The 26,055-nt window shown below is 38.9% G+C and overlaps 1 protein-coding gene across 9 annotated transcripts in view; it reads right to left on the reverse strand.

Moving 5' to 3' along the window:
- Positions 1 to 26,055, reverse strand: part of LRP1B (LDL receptor related protein 1B) — a 743,839-nt gene that overhangs the window by 441,846 nt on the left and 275,938 nt on the right. For all 9 annotated transcript variants that reach the window (XM_074595863.1, XM_074595857.1, XM_074595859.1 and 6 more), the window contains one exon: positions 13,212 to 13,349. In XM_074595863.1, the coding sequence (XP_074451964.1) occupies positions 13,212 to 13,349 (138 nt within the window). The remainder of the gene's footprint in view (positions 1 to 13,211; positions 13,350 to 26,055) is intronic.

A 26,055-nucleotide genomic window follows, 5' to 3' on the forward strand; every position in this document is an offset into this window, starting at 1 on the left:
CAGCTTTTCCATGCTTCTACCACCAAAAATGCCCACGAAACGAGACAATAATAAATCTCACCAAGAATTAGTTGCTAATAACAACTCTTTCTGAAGGCAGATAAATTATTTTGGAAGCCTAGAACTCCTAATCACACTCTTTGTCAAGTCCCTAAATGCACAGCTGTGCTTTCATTAGGGGAATAAGAAAGATGTGAGAAGCACTTTCACAGCTGAAGTCAGAAGCAAAGGCCTGCAGATGTATCAGTTAACACGAATTGTATTTCATTCACATCACTTTTTACTTGGAAGATGACTGTAACTCGTGCTAACGCAAGCCAACAGCAATTGCAACTTCATTTATAGTCCATATATTGAAGAGAGCTTCCTGGATCCTTTAGTGAATACTGATAGCGGCTTTATTAAGATCAACAGACTGACTTTCTTTATGCAAGCACTAGAAGACTAAATACTTTGAAAGCACTAAGGTTCCTTTTATAAGTATGTTGGGGTGTACACGGTCGTCTGTGGAGCTGAGCTCCAAAACAGCCCAGGCGCTGGGCAGCTCTGTGTGAATGTACACCAGACCCAGCTTCTCTCTCCCGCTGCACGCGGGGAATTTGCATATGATTTATGTACATCCTTAGGTGTGTATCATACGTATTACCAATGTCCTTAGGTATGCAGCAAGGGTTCTTTCTGACTTTGTGATGAGTCTTCAAAAAACTGAGGCATCTTGCCAACAGCTCCTCCCAGCTGTAGATCCTTTTGGCATCAGGAGGGAAACCTTTCCTGGACTGGCAGAATGATTTTTTTATTAAACGTTATGTATGGACTTCTTTAGGGATGTAAATCATGAGATTACAAATTTCTGCGTTTAACAGGAAACGTATGTTAGTTCTTACATCCCACAAATTGAATAGTTTTAGCACTGGAATGATTCATCTCCTTACAATAGTTTCAAGACAATATTGAGAAACCTGGCACATACTGGTGGACTTCAAAACAAAAAGTTTCCAAATAGTAGAAAGCCTGATTTTCTGTGGGGATCATGTAAGGGCATGTTTTTGTCTTTCATCTAGTTCTCCTTTGCAAAGCCAAATAGGACACATATGTAGAAACCAGTAACCTTTTCAGTAAGAGAGGGAGCATCCATGATCCCCGTTTCGCTTCATCTGAACAGTAATCCGCAACACGTCACACTAAAAGGTATGTTGCTATTTAAAGCATTTTTCCATTAAGCTCAAGAGGGAGAAATTACAGTTTGAAGATCACTGTGTTTTACCCTTTCCTCTAATACCAGCCGTTACGACCAGCAGGAGATTTGGATTGGGTTTGTGCTTTCTTCTCTTCTCCAAAAATCGCAGCATCCAGCTCCCACGTTAAGGGCAGGAAACAAGCCCAGGTTTCCCCGAAGGGCTTGTACAGCACTCCACGGTTATTCCCATCCTGTTTTATCTTTTTGATGCCAGCGCATGCCATTAGTTTGAGAATTTAAAACTATATTCATGGCTTCCCTGTAGAAACCTAAAAATTACCTGCACATAAATGTTTCATGCCATTCTTCTATCACTTCATTGTCTTTCAATGCAGAAAAAAAGCTCAAATTTGCTAAAAAACAACTAAATGTTTTGCTACTTCAGAATTGTGAACTATTCTTTTTTTTTTTTTTTTTTTTTAACCTGTAAGTCTGTGTCACTTTCTTCAATAAAGCCTTGATCCCAGATGGAACTGTTCTACCATAAATATTTGAAAATAGAACATAAAATGGGACTTCTCATTGTTTTTATTTTTGTTCAAGAATTTAGTTTGGCAAGTAAACCAAGATCTGAATGCTCATTAAGTGAAGATGTTTGTTTTCAATAAATAAATTATAGGAGTCAATAACAAAGAACGCAACTAAACAAACGACTACGAAAATGATGAGACAACCAGTCCAGGGCATGAGCTTTGGGACAGCTGTTGAAATCCTCTTAGAATAACAGTGAGGCAGCACCTTGTTATCATGTTTAAAATTAATAAATGGGTTGAGATTGTTCCTTCAAGTACCAGAGCTTTACCCTGAAAGCAGGAAAAAAACCAAACCCTGCAAGGAAAAGTTTATGAATAGGCAGAGTGGGTTCCAGATCCCCAGGAAAAGAGGGCAGAGCAACTAACGGTTCCTGTCATTCAGCAGAGGGCATTTTCTCTCTTATAAATCCCCTTGGACAAAAGCACACGGGTCACAGCTCCTGTGTCCCTATTCCAAAAAGATCCTCTGGGGCTGGGACCCCCATCACCTTTATAGTCGTGTTACAAGTGTATGCGACTGATAGAAAGAGCTGCCTTTCCCAAGCGTAGCTGGATTCACTTCTGCTAAAATTCTAGGAGACGCGCATCATTAAAAGAGGGAAAAAGTCAATTAAACAAGTGGCAGGTCCTACATCCGATGCATAATTTTGAAAGAGGTTATCAAATATGCAGGACCATTACAAAATAAAAAGCACCTCAGACAGCAACAAATTGTGCTGAATTGCCTGCTGGTAATTAAAAAGTGCATTTGTTTAAAAGACCGCATATAGTTCTTAATGAGTGAGGATTTTGACCTTCTATAGCAGGGCGAAGAGATGTGTTTGGGGCTTAAATTACTATAAATGAGTCTTTCATTTTAAATTTTCTCTCTGGCTGATCTGGCTCTGGGAACGTGACATCAGCTCTTACGGAACCTCACACAAGTGTGGAAACCAAGATGCCTCATGAAGGGCTCAGAAAAGTCTCACTGTGCGTCAAATAAACCTATTTTTGGAATCATAATCTGGTTTGCTACTAACTCCCCCTCTTTTTTAATCTTAGTGGTCATCGTTTCCTTTGAGAAAATGGGAAGGCTGAAAATGGTCCATTGTTCTCTTAATCCATCCCACGAATAAGGTATCTTATCTTCCAAACAGCATTTTTAATACTTTGCTACATGGAAAGGGATTTTAAGAATGACTGGATGGACAAAAATTATTTCTGAGACTAAATATAGTCTCAGAAAGTTTGATTTCATAGACTATGCTCTACCACATGATATCCCACCGTTAAAAACAGAAGCTTGGAGAGCAGCCAGTACAACTACAGCAGCCTTATTCAACAGTGGCATGCCAGAAAACACTATTGTTTGGTACAGAGTGGATCACAGTCACATCCTGAACTTTAAATACGGCTCATCCTTCTCCAGATGCAGCATTTTCCTAGACTGTCTTAAAAAAAATAACCAAAACAGAACACCAGATCCTTTTGCATATGTAAATGCTTAAACGGCACCTGAATACAAGTGATCAAAAAAAAAAAAAATTAATCCCATTTTTTTGCTTTGGATAGGCCCAATCTGTAAGCCTAAAATCATGGGAATGTTGACATTAGTTCCACTAGGAGTCAAGTCTCATCCTAACTAATTTAATATTTTTGTTATTCTTGCACATTGCTTATTTTAAAAGTTTTTTAACAAGTGTCTTCACACTTGAAGGAGTTGTTAATGAACTTAACTTGAGAGGACATCATCTGCACAGAGACCAGTAAATTAGCTCTGTATTTCCTTGGCATAATGTGTTGGGTTTAAAAAACAGCATTAGTAGAAATTATTAATCTGTCTATTCTGCTATATGCCACCAGTAAAGATGTGGTTCAACATGCATTACAATTATTTTACACTTACTTAGTGAACAGTATTGAAGCATATATCAGTATCATTTTACATCATACGAAAATTTTCTGAACTTCACAGTTTCAGATGAAGAAAGAAATGACGAGCCATATAGATTGGCAGCGCTGCATGCACAGCCATGATGCTTTCAATACACCTGCTTTCACAAAAGAGAAGATATTCTTAGACTACGGAGTCTCCTGGTAAACTCTTCTTATTTGAGTCGGCGCAGGGGGAACACGTCCCTACCCTTCGATGCACGCATTTCCAAACAGAGAGCAGTGGCTTAAGACAGGTCTGCTTTACTAGCCCTCGTAGAAAGGATTGTACCGAGCCTTGTTATTGACTGGTCTCTGTATTTTCCCAGTTTTTGTTCTTACTTGATTGCTTCCAGTGATTCTTTTTACTTGCCTTTTACTGTCTGTACTTTCCCATGGTACCACTTCTTTTTCTTTGCTTTCTCGCACAGTTTTTAACTCTTTCCATTTCACCTCGCAGTGTTTTATGTGTACATTTCACAGATAACTCAAATTATAGGCATTATTCCTGTGACTTAAAGACTTTCTTGGCACCGGTTTTTGTGGAGAAAAGATGACTGAAGTCTTCCAGAGAGGATGAATTCTGAAAATCAGTTTTTGTTTGCTCTGTGCATGTTCTTGCTTCTGAGCGGAAGACCAAGAGTTATTTCTCAAAGTGTCAAAGCCAACTTCTTCACACCACCGACTACTATCAATCTCACTTACAATCGCTGGTGACATCTTGACTTGTTTACCATAGTCTAAGAAATGATGGTAACTCTTAATTTTTAAACTATATTACACAACTTGAAAATGACTTAGACTTTTTGATTTTACAGTTTCATGAGCTTAAAATTGCAAAATGCAAGAAGCCGGATGTGGTAAGAAATTGAAGTCCGTGTAAAGAAGAAAAATTTATGAGTTCTTTTCTTTTCAGCTAGAAATTGTACTGTATAAAAAGGCAAAATACGATGCATGCCATGGCCAGGAAGGTGGATTTTGTGTAGACGCATATGTCTTCCGGGTGGGACTACCCTACTCCCAGAATTCTGTTAACAATCCACAACTAATTGCTGAGACGGGAACAAGCGAGAGACCAGAATTGACTCTTTGCCACGAGAAGCCAAATGAACACTCCTGGAGCTTCAAGTATTTGCTATAATAAATGTTTAACTGTTTATTCCACAAAGAAGAGCACCACGAGGAGCCAAAGCACCCCCACACACAGAACATCTTGTAGTTTGCTGGTTTGTTTATTCACCTTGGGAAGACGAGGAGCTGGGAAGTCAAATCCCCTCAGGCAGGGAGTGAAAGAACTTGAAGCCCAGTCTCATAATTTAGCTTGGCTGAGGACTCCTGGGGCAGAAAACTGACAACTGCACTTCTGACAAATTATGTGATGCTGGCCCCGGAATTTGCTCTTTTCTTTCTTCTTTTCTCGCTTCAATTTGATACAATTCTGTACATTTAGGTCGACTTTATGAATAGCTTTAGGAGGAACAAAACCACGTTTTTCAGCACACGTGCCTCGCACTTAATTGTCTTCCTCATTTCAAACACCAGGTTGCCCAATTATTTTAAAACTCTGTTGATATGAGCCATGAACAGGCAAATAATGTCACTGGAGTAAGAGGCCATTGAAATTTAATAACATGTTTTATTGAGGGACGGGTGCTTCAGGTGCATTTTCCTCATCAGATGTGGTTTTACTATTAGCTAATGTAAGAAATATGAATCAAATTATTACGTTGTATGTCTAAATTTAAAAGTTCCTATATAGCCTGAAAAAGAAAAAACGCTCAAAAGGAAACCGAAAAAAGCATTACTCCTTCTAAATAAGATTTCAGTATGTCTGAGCTATCCCCGCACCCCGAAAATTGGTGACAATAGATAAAACTTGTGCTATCGATTCTCCCTCCACCTCAAGGTTACTTGTGTTTTGAAAGCACTTGGTGTCAGGCCCCAGTTTCTCCTCACTAAAAAGCTGTCTCCAACTCCTACATATCGAAAACGCAGTTAAGAGACACTCTGATGGGAACTAACGGGAGCCAGGCAGCAGCTCCGATTCCCGCTTGCGGGGTGAGCTTATGAGTGTCAGGTTTTTTGCCATGTGAATATACCAGGAGCTCCTGATACTGAGATTATACCCAGAGTGTTTATCTTCATAAAAGTACTTTGGAATTTATTTGTACAAAAAGCATCGCGCATGTCTTACATAAGATAATTCCTTAAAGAGTTTCATTAGCTGTAACAGGGAAAAATAACCAGGTAACTATACACACTAATCAACAGAAAGAAAATAAAAATTGTTGAATAAAACTGAAAAGGAGATGCTCATGGTAAGAGTTGAAATGTTTGTTTTCTTTTCTCAATAGAGGGCAGCCTCAAAACAGTAACAGCAGGCAACAACAACAGCAGGCAACAATAAATACCATTTAACCTAAATCCCTGGAAAGTAGAACAACGCTTTCTCAGATCATTCCATCGCGTCCCCTACAACGCTGACTGCAGCTGTTTTCATCAGGTTTGTGTAGCCCTTAACACGAGCCAGATAACTACCACCACGACTAACTGGCCCTCCTAGTCTTGCTTAAAAGCCCTAAAAACTAGCCCTACCATCATCTTGTTTAAAATATGGCAATAACGTTTACTACACTTTGTGCGTTTTATTTGGTAACTGAATCATAGGAAAACTGAAATCTTGGAGCTAGAATCTTTACTCCCCTCTCTCATAAGGAAGACTAAAAAGAACTCCATGGTGCAACCATTCAACGCTGCATTTCCCAGTGTAAACAGGGTTTCCATGACCTTGAAGAAAGTTTATGTATTTAATATGTGTGCTAAATAGGAAAAATAATCAGTATTTGTATTCATGGAAGCCAGAACTGACCAACACTTGATTTGTGCAATAAGGAACGGTATCCAACATTTTCTCCCTGGAAAACATACACTGCAACTTAAAATGGAAATATCGATTGGGAGCAGACAAGACACACATCGCTCCTTCAGTGGACAAGATCATAACGCTCTACGCAAACTACACACTATATAATGACCTGTTATCATATATTATTATGAAATATAGTCAAACATTTAAGTTCTACACTTAATTTGCCACCTAGACAATGCTGATAGCTTAACAATGGTGTTCATTTGTGTGTTCTGGCCTCTTTTAGCGACAGCCCATGAAAAGCGGGATGAAATCATGTCACTCATATGTCTATCCCCTGCCAGCCACCTTTAATTTGCTTTGCTGCAATAGGATTTTGTGATAGAAAGTTATTAAATCACGAAGCCCATGACTTCTTTGTCTTGACAGCAGGATAGACTAAATGACCTTGACTAATTTCAATGAGCCACATCATGCTCTATTAAGGCAAAAAGATGGGAAAGAGAGTAATATACAAGAAATTGGATATTTGGATGGTGAAATGAGAAGGAGATACAATAAAACCAAAAAAAAAAAAGCAAAATAAGCTTTTCCCCAGACAAATGTAGTTACTTACTAACAGCTCTGTTCTAAAGCAAAAATTCCTACAATCGTCTTAGTTTAGTGCCTACACTTTTTTCTCTTCTCTGTCTTATACCCACAAGTAAAAAGCTTGAGGCAGAACCAGAGCGGTTGCAGAGGGAATCCTTTTGAATGTTCCTTGATGGTTTCAGCAGCCCCAATGGTACCTCAGGCGCACTGTGAGATTTCCTGGGGGTTCAAGGATTCAGTAACCTGATGTGACACTTTGTACATCACCGTCTTAGAGGATGATTGATTTAAAGCTTGTCAGAATAAACCAAATGAGTTTACAGGGATTCCTTTGGCAGGTGTGCACTACCTCCATAAACATTCTCATGAGAAAAGGGTGGGAACATTTATAATTCTAGACTAAATTAGGTTTTCTTTGTTACCTTGTTACATGACTTCATGAGAATGGGGGAAAAAAAAAAAAAGAAAAAAAAAGTAAGACTAGGATCTGAATGCAGCTCCATAACTTTCACGTTTTTTTTAATTTTGCCTCATTCTTGAAAGGCCTGAAGTTTCCATAAAATTCTGAAATTTGTATTTTCCCCTCTGGTAAACACTACTTAAAATTTCCCAGTGTTCCAGCTGTACAAGTGCCAGAACAAAAACATGATTCAGTAACAGCGGCGTTTATCTTCGTCTTATGATAACAATTCATTCAAAAAGCCTAAACAGAAAAATAATACTCTGATTACAGGCTGCTATAAACATAACAATTATTCAGCCAGATCTTCTGTATGTGTGTTCTGCATTTTTTTAATACTAAATGATCCAGAGTTTGCCTTTGTATATTTTATTAACCAGAGATTATGGTTCAGGTCACAATTAACAAAGATACAAATAATTTGAAGACTTGGAAGGATTCTATAAGATCTGTTATGTTCAGTCAAAATCTCAGTTTTAATTAAAAAAAGAAAGTATCTCAAGTAACCTCTGTGATCTCTCCTAGATCTTCTTACTCTTAATTAACCTACTAAAAGATGTTGGGTTACATCTAGTGAATATATCAAACAAAAATTTGAAGTTATTTTCATAAGATATTTAGTTGTCCAAAGGTAATGCAGATTCTCCTGTATGCCCAGGCTCATCTTGTCTACGGTGCAAGGTAGGCAGAGGTAGACATGCAGGCAATTACCTTGTGTATAATGACTCTCCAAATAGCAAGGGGCTTTAACGGACGTTGCAGTCTTGCGATTATGATTAATTTCAATATGAGATGGTATAAGCAACCTGAATAATCGCTATTTTAGATGGGAAAAGATACAGTCACATTTTTCATGCAACTCCATCTTCCGTGGGGAGCTGCTGGGATTCAGAGCCAGGAAGAGCAACGTCCTGAGCTCTGCCGAGCCTTGGTCCAGTGACTCCCGCACGTCACAGAGCTGGGATACTGTCTAGATACCATCAGTAGATAATCAGTAGCAGCAACTAGAACGAGAAAAAGCGTGCTCAAGAACGTGCTCAACTCTCTGTGCTTCAGGGTGTTAGTGCAAGTAGACTTCCCGGGAAACCCTACAGCATCCTGCTTTCCCCTTCCCAAAGCCCTGCCTTGTCTATCCTCAAGCCAAGGAAGCACAGAGCACAATCCATCTCAAGGCTGGGACAGAAGGCTACTTAATATATTTTATGGTCAATGTGTCTATTGGCGAAGTGTACATGCAGACTATTAATGCTGTTATTATTTTGTCTTGTCAAGTATGATGGATAAACTTGCTGCAGTATTCCCACTGCATAATATAACACAGTCCACAGAAACGCAATGGATACTGCAGTATAATGCAAAATATACTTCAACTTTAAAGTCAGAGCACCAGTGTGTAATTAGTGCCTTCACCGGGCTCTTATCTGAGCCTCTTCATCCCGTGTCCATTTTGCTTCTTGGTAATTGTTCCAAAAATGTTCCATTTTATGACAAATTGGCATAAGCCAAAGATATGCAGAGTATTTGCAGCAGCATTTTTTTCGGTATTCTTTTAGTATTTTCTGACTGGATTATCCAGAGTTTTAGCATAACTATTCCTGCAGCTAATAATAATAACTTATCCTTTAAGTTTGTTAAGTGAAAAAAGACATTTCTATATTTTGTAAAAGTTCTAGTTTTCTATAGCTCTAATTTAGAGACAGACCAAAAACTAAGTTTGGCACATCACCTTCAATTTTTTGCCATATATATATATATAAACATGTAAAGTACTGATTTATAAAACTGTCCAGAACACCTTTGCAGCCCTACAAAAACCCCTTTCCAAGATTCACAGTGATTCTAATTCTCTAGAAATTATCTTAAGGATATATCTCATTCTTTACCTTCTCAAGGCCAGGTAACTCTGTCTAATCCATAATGGATATTTGTCTAAGCTGTTCCTAAAGCCTTCAGAGCAATACGAGGTATTTTAACCTTCAAAAGACCACAGAACGAGAGGCTGGAGCAAGCTGGAGCCGTATGACATCTACTTTGACTGACCACAGCCAGACTCAGCCCCAGTCCCGTACCAGCAATGCCCCAGCCAGACTGGGATGAACCATGGGAAGGAAAGACTTAGAGCTAAACAGTTCCACTTGCACTAATTCGGCGACTCCCCTGTGGCAGGAGACTTCTCAGCTCATTGCACGGCTGAGCTTTAAAAGTGTCTGAAAATGCAACTGAGACAAAGCCCTGGCTCTCCAAAGAAACCCGAAGAACTGTGTTAAAGAAACTTAATTCTCGACAGCAGTTCTGGGTCAGTCCTCTACCAGAACAACTCAAGTTCAGGTTTTGGCATTGGAAAATTCTATCTGAGCCTTATCAAGCCTCCAAACAGCTGATGGGCACCAACTCCTCCGTTCCTCAGGCCCGGATGGGGGTGAAATTAGGTGGTGAATCTCAGAAAGCTGACGAGCCCCAGCCCACGCTTTATAGGAGGGTTTAGTATATACTTTGATCCCTTGCTCATGCAGTCTCCCTAAAGCATTCTTTAAGTAGTCAAAAAATAGCAAAGCACCCAAAATGACCAAATACAGATGTGTTCTCACTATTATCTGCTGTGAGTTTGAGTTCCAGTGAACTACGCAGCCCTTCTCCTCTGAAGGACATTGAAACGCATAATGTGAAACAACCATACATAATAAAACATTTTTTATTTCATATTGCCACAACCCCTCCTGAATTTATGCATTACATTCACCAGCAAAAATGCATATGTGCATGAAATAAAAGATGATGAGACAGGAATGTCATTGTATTTACTACTATTTCCTTGAAATTTCACATACATTACCATTTCACACTGCAGATACGATCATATTTTCACTTGCCCAGGGATAGGTGCAGGCCTGACTATATCTCTCAAAAGTCATGATATAATGAATTAACATAAGAATGTTAAATTTAGACAAAGAAATTAGAATAGTTCCAGTTACTGAATGCTTATGCTCCATTAGTTTGTAAGCGTTATTAGAAGCTTTCGGTCCTGTGGAGTCGTGCCCTGTAGCCTGCGATGCTCTTTGCCATGGGCACACACCCCACCCCACAACTCATCATAACTTATTTTCCTGGGGCACAGACCGTGACTTATTTACACAGCACTATCAGTGTCGCTCGCAATAGATTATTGTAACATAGTCAGCTCTGTGACCAACTGAGTCGTTTGCAATTAAATATTTAAAACTGATATTATCTTCTTCAATCAAAAATCTCATATGAACGACGTTAATTAAATTATGAGAATGCCATTTTTGTTACTAACATCAAGAAAAAGCTAAGTATTTGGCTAGGTTTCTGAAGCAACTTTGAAGCTTTGGGACACCGAGGTGATCTAAATATATGACTTGCATATTCAGGACTTAGAATAAAGTACAACAGAATGACTCAACGGTTGCCCATGCATTGTTCTCACATATAGAATCATAGGATGGTTCCAGTTGGAAGGGACCTTAATCATCTAGTTCCAACCCCAAATATATAGACAGATAGAGAGAGAATAATTCCAACTATACTGCATTCATACCAAGTATCTAATACATAGGAATGTATGATAACGACACTTTATTGGCAGCTGTTAGCATCAAACTACATGATCATGATGTAAAATTATTGTTTCCTATATTCTTTGGCTTTGTTGATAGAAATGTGTCCACTGATAATTTCAAGAAAACTGCCTCTAGTAAGCAAGTCAAAATACGTAATTGCTAAAAAATCAATATTAATGAGTTGTTAACCATTTACTAGATGAGATACTGGGAGACAATTTTAAATTCTTAATAAAATATTATATAAAAGAACTTCATTATCTATGTGTCTGTGTGGTTTAGAGCAAATGTTTGTTTAGTATATTTTACTAGATTCTATAGTAATTTATTAGAGCAGACATTAATTTTACCATTGGGAAGTTTTCATATTCATATATGATAATAAAGAAAGGAGTGGGAATCAATATAAATCTTACAAGGTGTATTTGAGCATAAATTAAAAGTGTATGAATAAAGATCAGGTATTTTATGTGCTATCACATTCTAAAGCATAGGCTACATGTACAAAATGCTACATATGAAAACCAAACATATTTAATTTACAATAACATAGGATTCTATTTTTAGTCTATTTATTTTTTTTCTGATTCCATTAGTCTCCTAATTTAAAGAGCTAAAACACAACAAAAATACAAGACGGTTATACCACAATAATTATTCAGCACTGGAAGTTTTTAGTCCTCTGCCATTTAATCCAGAGTAATTTATATAAATATATGAATTATTGAGGAATACACATTTAAACAGTTCTCTGAAAAACACTCACCTGCAACTTCAGAAAGCTTCAGTATGGGCCAAATACTGCTTCGGCCAGTTTAACATTTGGGGTTTTTTAAATGCTGGGGCCTGTGCTAAAATCAATATGCTGACACAAATTTTGATTTTGTGTAACGCTCATTGAACAAGGACTATAAAAAAGTAGAGGCTTCAAGAAAAGAAATTATTCCTATCACTGTGAATAAGAATTGTCATTTTTTTTTATGACAGCCTGTATCCTCACCTGGTTATATAAAAATAACTATTTGTAGTTTTGTGAAGTCAGCAGTATTACACTGATTAATTCCAGCTGGCATTTTTTTCATTCTTCTTTGGGTGGTTTTTGGGCTTTTTTTCCATATGACTTATTTTTGGTGTGGGCTTAGATTTTACTGCGACAGTTCTGGAAATCTGTCCACCTGAACTTTTAAATTCTAATTTAACTTTCTGAACTATAGCATTAATTGTATCTTTTTACTGAATATTGTCACACTGGGTTGTAGCAGAAGTCCCGGGCCCTGTCCCTGAGTTTCTGGTTTTGAACACGAGATCTGTTGAGGGTCATCAACAATCATTTCCCTAGCAGTAAAGTCAGATTGAGAATAACTGACACGTTAATGTCTCATGGTATCCAAGATTTGGGCTTAATATGGCAACCTTATAACTATCCCCAAGGCAGATCTTAATAAGTCTTCTGAGAAGCAGAGCTGAGATATAAAAAAAGTTGACCTCCATCAATTTCTAATTAAGATTTCTCATTGCCAGAATTTGGTAGCTGCACTCTTAAACAGTAGACTGTAAGAATAAAATCCCCGCAAAAGGAAGTCCTCAATGCGAAATAATGCTCGCAGCAAAGCTGATGTATTTTCAGTGTTTTTCCTTGGCTTTTTTGTTTAAACAAAAGTTATAAGGAAAAAAAAAAAAACAAACATTCTGGCAAACAGTGTGCTGCCCAGGCTTTGCTCCCCAAGAAAGGCCTTCCTCATCCTTCTTTTGGTATAACCATTTCCATCATACATGGTTAGTCATCGTTTAAGACAAAGTCTGAAAACCTGCACAGGCTTTTTACATGTATTTGCTTCACACAAAATATTTTTAAAATGAACCTGAAACATACATTAAAACATGCCTCTATCAATCCATTTTTCTTTTATATGTATTCCCAAGAATAAGAAAGTTCTGGTTTTCTTTGAACTCAAGAAAAAAAAAAAAACAACAATATAGCAGAGACTTCAGGCTAAAGCATTATTTCCCCAGCAAATTTACTCACCCCGGCAATGTACTCCTTCGTCATACCCATCAGAACAGTCATAAACACCATTGCAGAGCTGGGACAAGCGAATGCACTTGTTTGTGCCGATGCAGCTGACATAATTCAGGGGGCACTGGAAATCTGCTTCTTCAGGACCTAAAAAATACAGAGAAAATTTCTTTTATGTATTTTTATATCTACAACAAGGCAAAGAAAGTTCTATATCGCATTTCCATTTTAAAGCTACGGGCAAGACTTAACGTATTAGTCCGTTTTGCAGATTTGCAGTGTATTATCATTGCTGTATTTAGGCAAATTAAAATCATCAAGAAATGATCAGTGCAATTAAAAGGAAATCAGTGGGTCAGAGAGGATTATTTCCCAAAAATACAGGTGTTTTACAGATGCTAAAATTAAGCTTTGCAAACATTAAGAAGTATCATAAAATTTTCAATTGCCTTATGAATATCATATCATGAGTCATATAAAGAGTAACAGGTACCAGTATTTACATGCGTCGTTGTGCTATATAGATAATTTTAGATATTTATGGAATTACATATAAACGTTACATATTTATGGCTGCATTAGATCAGAGAAAGTGTTTCTCCAGCCCAGGAGTCTGCCTCTGAAACTGCGCAGCACAGGATGGTCGGGAGAGGATAAGGATGCTGTGATTGCTCCCTTTGGGATACCACCCTGTGTCCCCTTATCTCTGAAGCGTTAAGTAAAGGGATTTTTGTGGAAGTTCAGGGATTTTTGCGGATCTCTTTTGTTTATCTCTTAGGGAGGGTTCTGAGTGATTAAAAAACCAACAAACATAATTTCACGTGATAAAGACTTTGAGATTTTTGACGCACTGCAAAGAACATTTAGAGGTCTGAAGGGTTTAGCTCATTTACAGGATGAATCATAATTTATACACGGTCTATGATTAGCTACACAGAGACTGAAGGTGTGGGAATTTTTCAGGAAACAGCTTAAAGCTCCTTGATTGCATGTGTTGGAGCCTTGAGTCTGTGCTAAAGTCTGACAGCTTGTAACAGTCCTCCAGGGAAATACACCCTAGGACGCACCGTGCTCAAGTGCAATATGCTTTCACCTTCTCCCAGGCGCTAACTCCAAGAGGAAGGACAGAAATCACAGACAGTAGCTGAAAGCTCCCTTCTAAGTGGGGAAATCTCAGCTTTGGCAGATCTGGTCTCTTGAAGTCAGCAGGACAAAGCAAAGGAGAGCTCTGGGGGGAATTTACGATTTCCAAACAAATACAGATAGTTGATAGCCACAGCCTGTATGTAAATAAAAATACAAACTTAAAGCGCTTGTCCCAACTAGAAAACGTTAATTAAAAATTTCCATACTTAAAAATTTCCACTGCCGTGCTACATGTCAGGAAGCCGCCCAACTTTTAGGATGGGCACAACAAATACCAATTTTCAGCAGTTTCCAATGCATTTGCCGGCAGAAGGGTATTCTTTTATGCAACTCCCGTTAGCACCAGGAGCTCCCCTTCCCCAAGCAGAGCAGGCACCCGCAAAGCACAGCAAGGATGAGGTGCGGCATCTGCGCCCCTCCTCTGACCTTTCCACCTTCCCACCTTGCACTGATGGAGCGACACCAATTATATCCTTGATGTATCACTGATTAATGGAAAAGGGTTGTCAAGCATCGGAACAGGCTGCCCAGGGAAGCGGCTGAGTCACCGTCCCTGGAGGTATTTAAAAGAGGTGTAGACGTGGTGCTGAGGGACGTGGTTCAGTGGTAACTTGGCAGTGCTGGGTTAACGGTTGGACTTGATGATCTGAAAAGTCCAACCAAAACGATCCCATGATTCTATGAAACACAGCGTACTGTGGATGGTACTAGGGATAAAAAGGCAATGTATATGGGGATGAATCTACTCTGTCTCAAACAGTTTATGTGCTTCCAGGATGAAAAAAGCCCCCTATTTTTTTATTATAGCCATATGCTACATACAATTTTTCAAGAAAACCGCATTCCTAAGCTAAGGATAAGGAGTCTAAATACCTTTTGAAGACAAAGAAAAGAAACAACTGTTCTCACTATGCTCTAGGTTAAGTAAGTGCTTAGCAAACATACAGGTATTGAAACACTTCACAAAGAATACAACTTTCCTCTATTTTCCAGTAAAATATAGGAAGAAATTAACAACAGAACGTTGAGACATAATTAAAACTTAACCTAAATGTTAGAATTTAAACGCCATGGTATTAAGAATGAGAGAGGTGTGACCTCCTGGTGCTGGCAGAGACCCCTGCACCGGGCAAGGAAAAAAGAGATGGGAGCAATGTGGCTCTGTGCCCTTCCCAGGCAGCATGGCCACTGCGGGGGAATGGAGTTTTTGTGCCTGGGCTTTGGGAATTTTACTGGTTTTTTTTGTTACCTGGAGGTAAGACACTCCATCCCATGAAGCACCCCATGTACCAAAAGCTCACTACAGTACCTCAAACCTCTGGCAGTGCCCAGAGTTCCTTCAGGACTGTCTTAACTCTGCAGAGCTTTCAAAGAAGAATTTAAATATAACATCTTAGGATAGCCAAGTGCTCAGTGTCAGGTAGGTTGTATAAAACTGAAAGGTTTCATTTGATTTGTCCAGCTCAGGAGCCCTCAACACAGGAAAGACATGGACCTGTTGGAGTGGGTTCAGAGAAGGGACACAAAGATAACCAGAGGGCTGGAGCCCCTCTGCTGTGAGGACAGGCTGAGACAGCTGGGGTTGGTTCAGCCTGGAGAAGAGAAGGCTCTGGGGAGACCTTAGAGCCCCTTCCAGTCCCTAAAGGGGCCTACAGAAAAGATGGGGAGGGACTCTGGATCAGGGAGCGGAGTGACAGGACAAAGGATAATGGTTTTAAACTAAAAGAAGGAAGATTTAGACTAGATATAAGGAAGAAATTTTTTAAGATGGAGGGTGGTGAGACACTGGCCCAGGTTGCGCAGAGAGGTGGTAGATGCCTCATCCCTGGAAACATTCAAGGTCAGGTTGGACGGGGCTCTGAGCAACCTGGTCTAGTTGAAGATGTGCCTGCTCATGGCAGGGGGGTTGGACTAGATGGTCTTTAAAGGTCCCTTCCAACCCAAACTGTTCTATGATTCTATGATTCCAACTTCAGTTGCATCAGGACTTGAAGGCACCTAAGATTTAACAAAATCAAACTAATTTTCTGATTTGCCATTTATAGCTTGTTTATTCATTGCGTTACAGCAACTGTGAATAGAGTGTGAGGAGTAAAAAAAGATCTTTTCTTCTGAAGCAGAGAACAATCATTAAAAACGCTTAGATCTATGAAGTATGTAAACCATGGTACTTGTATTACTTACATAGAAACCCACGACTGCTGAAGGGCTTTCAGCGTTCACAGAAATACTTTGTCACGATACTGTATCAAATAGAAAACTGAAATATATATAAGCATCTATATTTCTCCTCTAAATTTAATGAGTGAAAAGAATGAATCTCTGAATTAACATTTAAAATCTCAATAGACTAGGCTGATATACTCCTGTCTAAAGATTTCGAGATTTAATTTTGATTTGATGCGTCTTGCTTTTAAAATACAAGATTCCTTTGAGGACACGAACATACCGCAATTTTAAATACATTACTTTACTTAACTTAAAATCAGTAGTAGGGGGGCTTCCTAAGCTAGATTTTTTGGAGAGGGAACAGTATATGAGGGAAAACTGAATTACGCTCCAAGAAGTATTACTCACAATCTTTTGTTTTCAAGAGAAATTTTGTGCATCACTTGTGAAAACAGAAAGGTTATGATGAGAAGTGATCACCTTATTTTTCTGATTAAGATAAATTCATATGTACTTTCTTTTTCATTTCAAGCATGATGCTACGGAAGGCAACTTGACTTACTAATGAAGACGAACTTCAGTCCAAAAAAGCCCTGTTTTATAGAAGACTTGGGATCTGTTTTGTAGAAGACTTGTGTCTGCAAAATGACTGGAAAAGGTAACAGGTCTCAACCATCCGACAACACCAGTGGAACAAGCCAGCATGTCCCAAGGCCGCCCTGCCCACAATTCCCACCACCTTCCATGAATAAAAAAATTAAGCTAAACAAAGCTGCCTGTTGCGATGCCTTTGAAGCAGCACGTGCTTTTCCCACTGATTCCTACCCAGCTGCTGCACATTCTGAAACGTCTAATGCAAATAAAGATGAGTAGCTTTTTATCTTGTTTATTCCTCTTCCCTCTTCCTTTAACAGACAGCCACTTCTGACAGCGTTATCAAGTGAACTTTGGGAAAAGGAATTTAAAAGTGCTCTTCTTCAAAATAATCTGAGTGTATTTTACATCAGTACAAGAATGCTAAGAATATAAAAGACAAATGGTGTCTTTTCTTCCCTTCAAAACCCACAATAATTCCTAGACTTGCCAGTTCGTGGAGAAATAGTCAAAAGTACTGGCTGCTATTAGGGTAATACACCACCTTGGTGTTTCAAACGCTCACACCAGGACGCTGCTTGGAGGGCGAAGAGGATGGAAGCAGCGTTGCTCATACTGTGCACCCCAAGAGACTGGCTCAGGAAGCGGAATATCCATCTCCATGGTTCAACTGTCCCTTAACAGATGGCTAAATGAGAAACATTAAAAAAGCTGAGCTGCGGAAGGGTGAGCCAGGGGCTCTGAGGGATTCCCCCAGGGTGGCAGTGGGTGTCTGGAGCAGCCCCACCCTGGGACATCAGGCACCTCCATGGGGCTGAGCCACGATGTCTGCCCATGGGTGTGGGTCAGGGTCAAGCCTGGTGAGGCTCCCAAGGTTAGACACAGCCCTGGGATGGCCAGGCAGGGCCAGGTGGGCAGATTACTGCTGCTTTCCCCAAATCCTCCAGAAGGCGGGCTGTGCCCAGGAGCAGACACGCTGAAAAGAGGACACCCATTCATTTCAGATCCAGATTTCTTTGGCTGTTGAATTGCCTGGGACGGCCCTTTCTGATTTGATCACAGTGTGTCAAGGCTCACTGCACTTTCCCAGCATGGAAGAAAACCGCACCGTGTTTTGGCAATACCTGTGCTGTGTACAGTGAATCCAGCTGAAGACCCTTCAAAGAAAGTGCCTGTCCTTCAGTGGGGGTTGAGGAGAGGTAAGAGAGTCCTCGTGATATCCTCCAGCAGGACGCGATGGAATCGATCAAACCACCTCTGGTTTCCCACCAAAGAAGCATGGTGAGAAAGTATTAAAGGCTGCGGTCAGAACGAGCAGAGACATTCTACTGTGCGCTTTTGACATGGTATTTGTCTTGAATTTCTGCTTAATCAAAATTGTACCTGCCTCGCTTCAGGCTCACGCTATACTAAATTTCAAACTAGAGAATGCCACTGAGAATCTATGAGCTGCTTATTTCCCCTAGTTTTTGTTATCATAAGCAATATAAAAGTGTTTATTAACAAAAATTATGGATGAAAACTATTTCATTATTTACATTTCCTTATTCCAGAAAGATTCCTCCTAATCTGATGTAAATTAAGGTACAATTTCACGTGCAAAGTTTACCAAGGAGTTACAAAGCATTAATAAAAGATATTGGCAAAGATTGTCGAGATAGCCAGACAAAAGGAGACATGCTACAGTGCCCAGCACAAATTCAAGGACCACAGAAAGTTATTAAATCACAGTAAAACACACAGACTTATTGCAAACTCATTTGGAGACGCTCACATATGACAACTGTTACAAAAAAAGCAACAAAGCTGCTACTTCTGAGTTTATTTTTTCACCTTTGGCTTTCTCAGCTAAATTTTTACAAAGCGTTTTTTTTTTCTTTCAACTTCTCAGGTCAGTAAGGCAAATAAGAGCCTCGGCAGCCAAATGTGGTACATCCCTGTTACTTCACTGCATCCAATTTACCTGAAGATCAGCAATTTTCTAGCAGCTCTAATCCTGGGCTGTCCTCAGCCACAAGAAACAATTCCACCAAACTGTGGGATGCCTTCACAAATTCCCATTTGTGTTGTACATCAATGACTCACAGACCCATCCCGCTCTCCTAAGTGACTCTACGGAGTCAACCGTCTCCACGGTGAGCAGTCACCCGCAACAAAACCTTATTCCACTGGTTCAATGGGAACCCTGGAAAAGGTATTTTGTACCTTTCCGGGTAAAAAAGCACTAACACAGCAGTGGATGGAATCTGACCCAAAGACAAAATTGATAATTTTGACGCAAATCACAGTGTTGTCAAAAAATGTCTTTTACTGTTTTGACTGCAGCACACATTCCTCTAGAGAAGTTTTGGTATAGCAACTACCTAGGTCTTCTCTGTGCCATTATCGAATGAAGTTGATTAATGACTGTAAATAAGCCAAATTAGCCCAAAGTTTAAGAAGGAATAATCCACACAATTTTTAGGATCTCTCTGGATAAATGGACTTAAATGAAAATAGTCCGCTATGGTACGAGCATGTGGCCTGTCCAACACACACGTGAGACTGTGAGACCTCTTTCGCCCCGTTACCTCACCTCCACAGTGTTGCCGCTACCCCTGTGCATTCAGAGCATGGTATAAAATATTTAAGATTGAGGAATCGATTGAAAAACTTAGTATTTTTTCTTTAACATAGGTCTTGGCAACAAGAAACAACCTGCCACATGCCGGCAAAGTAACATAAAATAGCTGATACAGTTTTAAAAGTGAGAGAAATCATCCTCCTCACAGGTGGTTTTTTAAATCTATTTTTTTATCCAGTTCATCACCAATAACCAGGGATTTTAAAAGTGCTTATCTTTTATAGAACTTGAAATCATAGCATCTTAAAGTAATGTTGCTGACCCTGCCAAGACAGGACATGCTATATCATAAAGGAATTTAAGGTTTAGGCCTAAATTATGGCCATTAGAAGAGGTTGGTTTTGAGGGAAAATTAGAGATTAATGGGGAAAAGAGACTATACTTCCATGATTAATTCTTGGGTTTTTTTTAAACTTTTTGGAAGTTTTGAAGACTTCCAAGAGGTTGAATACTACACTACGTATCCCACGGTATCATAGTTGCTTAAAAAAGTAATTTTTCACACAGACTAGATGCACACTTTTAATATCAGGACTTTGAGACACTGGGATAAATTTATGGAAATTACTTAAAATCTTTACGCTTTGGTATCTTATATATATGCAAAGAAAGGCCTTCATGTTTAATAAGGATTTATGTATCACAAGTAACCTCTCATTCATCCCTACTTTTATCCATATGCTTTATTCAGCCATGTAGACTAATAATGAATATAAGTTTGAAGTCACCTTCAATTAAATCAAGTATTCAGATGTCCATGAAAGAAGGAGAATAATAAACACTTACAGGAGGATGTGGACAACGGAAAAGAAGAGGAAAGCGGGCAAAGTATTGTGCTGTTTATGGCAGAGCAACAGCTGTAATCTCTGACCTCACAGATCCAGCACACTGCCTCCAAAATATTTCACATGGTAGAATAAAACCAGTGGCAGCCAGTGTGAGTGTGCAAATGAATCAACACACTCATAGCGTGTCCTCATAACGTATGGCCAAACGTAAGAGGGGAGACTGCTAAAGACTGCAGAAAGCAATCCTGAAACAAACAGAAAACAAAAAAAAAAAAAAATGCAGGACTTTGGAAATCGAAAGATGTCTTTGAGTCATCACAGTTTGAAAATCAGCGATCTGCACTAATCCACAGCCCTTACGCATCTAGCGCCAAGTGCCTCATCTCTCCTCTCTCTTCATCAACAGAGGACGTGGACACCACCAGCCCTCTGGTACCTCCCTCCCTTCTCAGGAGCAGGCTTTGCCTCACTGGGCTTTGTGCAGGGAGAAGAACCACAGCTATCCAAGCCAAACTTTTCCAAATCCAATCAAGCATGTGCATTGATCTTAGCCTGTATTAAGAGTGCTGATAAATAAATTAGTCAAAAATTCATAATAAAAAATTAAAAAAGCAAACACATTGAAATTCAGTTCCGAAGGATGGTTTCCAATTTTGCCTGTTATAGTAGACAAAATAGTTCAAAAGGTTATATCTATCTGTAAAGCTTAACAAGCCTCGTAGCGGCACACAAAACTCCGATTTCTATACTCCTGTGATGGGCTTTTACCACCGGCACCAGTATTACACACAAATGAACTCACAGCTGCAAAACGCAGCACATGGATATTGGCTTTATGATGCTCTACCGTTGCTTGCCTTTTCCTCTGTCTCCCTGTGTTTTCGGAAGTACTAGAAAAAAGCAAACAGCAGACAGTCTAAATCTAATATTATACAATAACTTTAATTGTTTAAATACTCTTTCGTTTAAAAACACGAACATTGTTTGCCTACTGCCGTTACGACTCTGTCAGGAGCTCTGTTTGAGATGGCTCTCCAGCAAACCCTTTCCCTTTGGCTATCTTTTTTCTGATCACTGCTTGCTGTGTGGCAGGCACTTGCTCATCTGTGTTACACAGATGTAAATAATTAACGGAGCCACAAGACTCATCTTTTCTACTGTAATGTAGCTGATAGCCACTGGAGAGAAGCAGAATAACTATACTGAAGGTTGAACAGAGGCTGACGAAGAGGCAAAAAAGAGGCAGAGGAAATTTTTCTAAAACAGTTCGGCTTTGGATCATTATCCAGAAATTCCTCCGGGCAGACATGGGCTGGGACAGGGCTGGAGTCAGAACCCACCAACCTCTCCGGGTGACCACGGTGAGAGCAGCCACCGGAATCGGGACCCGAACTAAAAGTGGGTTTTGCCTAACATAAACCGACCTACTAAAGCTGTAAAAGCCATGGAGGTAATCGGGCTGATAATGGTAAAATCAGCTCGTAACAGCAAAATCCACCTAGATTCCTAAATGCAGTTGGACATTTTGCATCTAAGAATTACCTCAAATAGAAAACTGCCCCGGCCAAAGGGAGAAAAACCACCTCCTCAGCCAAAACCCATCTAATCGAACAGTTTGACAAGACTGGAGTAATTTTTCACTGCTCTAAATTTAACTATTTCTGGATTGAATAGCATGACAATGTGATTTATTTTTTATTTTTTTTTTCAAACAAGGTTACGGTTGGTCAGAGAAATCAATGGCCACAAAGGGAACACTGAACCTTACCTGCCCACCAACTTTTCTGCAGCCTCTCTAGTTAGAGAAAAAAAGCAAAGAACAAACGACGGCAGAGGCAAAGAGAAGGGGAGAGGAAACGAGACTGGAGTCGCCTGGAGTGTTCCAATATTCTTTCCAAAGAGTTCATACACTGTGTCAGAAGATTAACGTAATAAATCAATTAATAAATATATAGTACTTAAAGACTGCCACACTGTATCAGACTGAAAATTACTTTAGAGGAGAGGGTAATGCAGTACATAACTGCACTTTATAGAGGAACTGACACGGACCTAAAGACCGAAAGAGAAATACGTTTTAACGGGATTTTTTTCCTTTGGGCTTGCATTTTTTTGGATGTCAGTGAAAATGTCTCTTGATATCACCAGCAGGGCTGCATCTTTATGCAATAAGGCAACAGAGTGTACTTTGCATATCACACATTTCTAAGACATTTCCATCCCTATAGAACAGATTATAAAATTCTGGCCTTTACTAAAGTTAAGGTAAATATCCTAATTTTTTGCCTATTGCATAAAGCAAAACCTTCTGTTCTCTCCACTGCTTCATTAGATGCTGGAAAACTCATCTTTTTGTACACATTATCTGACTTCCATTGTCCCAGAATTACCAATTATCTTTGTTTTATGGACTCTAGAAATACATGCATATGTACATACATATAGTACCTTAAAAAAGGTATATATGAACTACTAGTGTGTTAATACAGTAAATCACACTTTCCCATTCCCTGTTCTATAATACCCTGGAGTTATGAATATAAATATTAGAAATGGGTCTTGCACAGTTGTTAAACCTCTGACTCTTCTTAAATATTGCTAAATTTCACCCTTAAATTTTTCATTTGAATTTTTCATAAATGGAAAAATGTAACCTCGTAAAATTACACAGTATGGAAGAAAATGCATTATCTTACACGAACTATAAAAAAACCCTCTCTGCAGTCAGAAAATACTAATAAAAATATCTAGGTGTAGAGAAAACGGGTTGGTGTTTGGAAGCAAGAGGAATGAAGAACCCACAAGAGGACGCACGTGGCATGAACTTTTCTTACAAATCAAGTCTATATCTTTTCTTGAAAAACTCAGTGTGTCAGAAGTGTTTGATTAAAAACAACAATAAAATAATGCTCACCATTATAATCTTCCATCACAACTGCCCAGTACAATATAGTTACACATCAATGACTTTTAGTATTTTTATATACTTGCTCAATGACCGCAGTTTCCACTTGTGCAGTAAAACTTACCACATAGACAACAAGAGAGAGATAATTTATGTTCTTTGCCACAGTCCCTAAAAATTAAAAGCTAAACCACACTTTTACTATGCTCTTGCATGTAGGACGCGCGAGAATATAAAGGAAGGTCCTTGTATGTACCTATACATAAGCAAAAACATTGCAAATTTATATACCATGAGTTTGCAAACATTTGTCAATGAAGACTGTAGGAAGAGAAGAAAAAAAAATTCTCTGTTTTCAGGAAGCAAAAATAATTTATATTCTTTGTACTTGCAGAGACAGAAAAGCTTTGTTAATGAATTTTGTTTTTGTGATTTACTACAACACACTAAAGCAATACTTGATGATCACTGAAGTAAAACATGAATATTGTCTCATGTAGATGGTCATTCCTCATTAGTTACAAGGAACCTATTTTTAATTTGGAGATTTTTCCTTAATTAGTGTCACACATCTCAAGGCAGTCTTGTGTCAACGGTCGTAATGACTTGATGTCTATGCGCAATCCGGAATGGGCTGCTAATACAGCCGCAGCTTGAGAAAAATGATAATGAGGTGAACAAAAGAAGTGTTAATTACTTCCACAATTAAAGTACCTAATACCAGCAATATTGTAGCACATCAACCCTTACAGATATATACATATCCAAAGCGTATAAACGTCAGTGGAAAAATGCATGTAGATCTTCTTCACAGAATAATACAGTGGTGCCATAGAACAGCTGGCTACAGGGCGGAATACGACATCTGAATCTCTGCAGCGTACTGGCTCTATTAGACATTATAAAAACATGTTAGACTACATTTACACACATCATCCAGCTATATATATTCCATTCTATCCCGTTCCAGCTCGGCGCCTCATTAGCCTGCAGAAATTCTATTAAAATAAGGGAATAGTAGGAGTTATTTACTGGACCATATCTGTAACAAGCTCTGGAAATTTTTCATGGAAATCCTTCTATGGCCCATATCTTATGAACATTTATGAACACGTGCACACACCAACCTCAAAAATGTCTATGGATTGAGACAGAATTTACTAAGTTGATGTTTGCACCAGTATAAGTGGAATCCAAACCCAGAAATAGTTCTCAAGTCACAAATAATGTGAAATTTCACAGGATCTATGAGATTTATAACATAAGACACAAGTGCTTTAAAAACAAGAAAGGACTAGAACATACACCGATACCTTAACTTCTTATTTTAAACAGCAAAAAAATGAAGTTTCCGTCTCGTTTGCAATACATTAAGACTTTTTAGTAGATGATGTTAGTATCAACATGCATGTTTTATTTATGATTTTGGGGTAGAAACTCACCATTAAAGTGCGTAACTGGGTTCTGTAACCACATGAAAATCTAGCTCAGAGGGCCAACAGTTTCTAAGTATTTGAGCTTTTTTTAAAAAAATGTTATTAAATCTGCATTACTTATTCATTTTAAAGATTATCTTATATGTTCAATTCAGCTTTACTGCAGTAACTTAGAAATACATCTCATGCATTTTTAAACTGAACTACATAGTTTGCAATCATAAAGTTATTCATTTTTATTTTGTACACAGACACATAAATGTAAATTACATCTAATTAAAATAACATTGTGTGACTTGTTTCTCCTTATGCAGTCACGCGCCAAAATGATGAGAACCAATTTTAATTGTTCTAGGCACAAAATTTAACACTATAAAGGATGTAATCAGGTTTGTTGAAGTACACGCTATGTCAAAAGGTAAAAATTATAGGGCTTCATATTCTATAGATACTGAGGGTCCTATTTGATTCAATATTGGTTTTTAACTATAAACTGACCTGGAATGCCTTTAATTTCAAACAAAAAGTAACGTAGTAGCGTATATCAAAGTAAAGCTTCCATCTCTCACAACGAATCCAAGTCCTTACTTCCTTAGAAACAAATGCAGGTGAACCAAAACTCATATGGACAAAAAAATTAGAACAGCTGTTAAAAAAATCCTGTATTACTTATAGGAAATGTTAAGTTGGTAGTTCTCAGAGGCTTCTAAAAGGCTTTGCAGTGTGATAAGTGCTACAATTCAGAGAGAAAATTAGTTTCGCATCTTTACCAGCTACAAAACAGAACAACCTTCCCTGCCCACTTTTGTACTCCTGGACTAATTCTAAAGGGGCATTATTTAACAGGATTCAGCCTTGGCTGTATCTTTTTCACAATACAAAACCCAAAGCGCCTTCAGACAACAGCCCGGTGGAAGCAGACAAAGAGCCCATGTTAGACACAGCCGCGGTAAATCTTAGTGAACAAGCCACCACCCTCCAGCCCTTTCAAGCCAGATCTTCCCCTGTTATTGGACATGTACTAATGAAATTCATGGGAAAGTTCCAGCTCATTCAGCTCCATTCCCATTGAAAGAAGATTTTGCTGAACTCAAGGCCAGGCCACTTCAGCTGCGATCGAACACAAACACCCAGAGACATGATCCTTATCCACCTGCTCAGCAACTCTGGGAGGCTCCTGCTGGCACACAGG

This window comes from Larus michahellis, chromosome 7 (genome assembly GCF_964199755.1).
Source record: "Larus michahellis chromosome 7, bLarMic1.1, whole genome shotgun sequence".
NCBI classification, from domain to species: Eukaryota; Metazoa; Chordata; class Aves; order Charadriiformes; family Laridae; genus Larus; species Larus michahellis.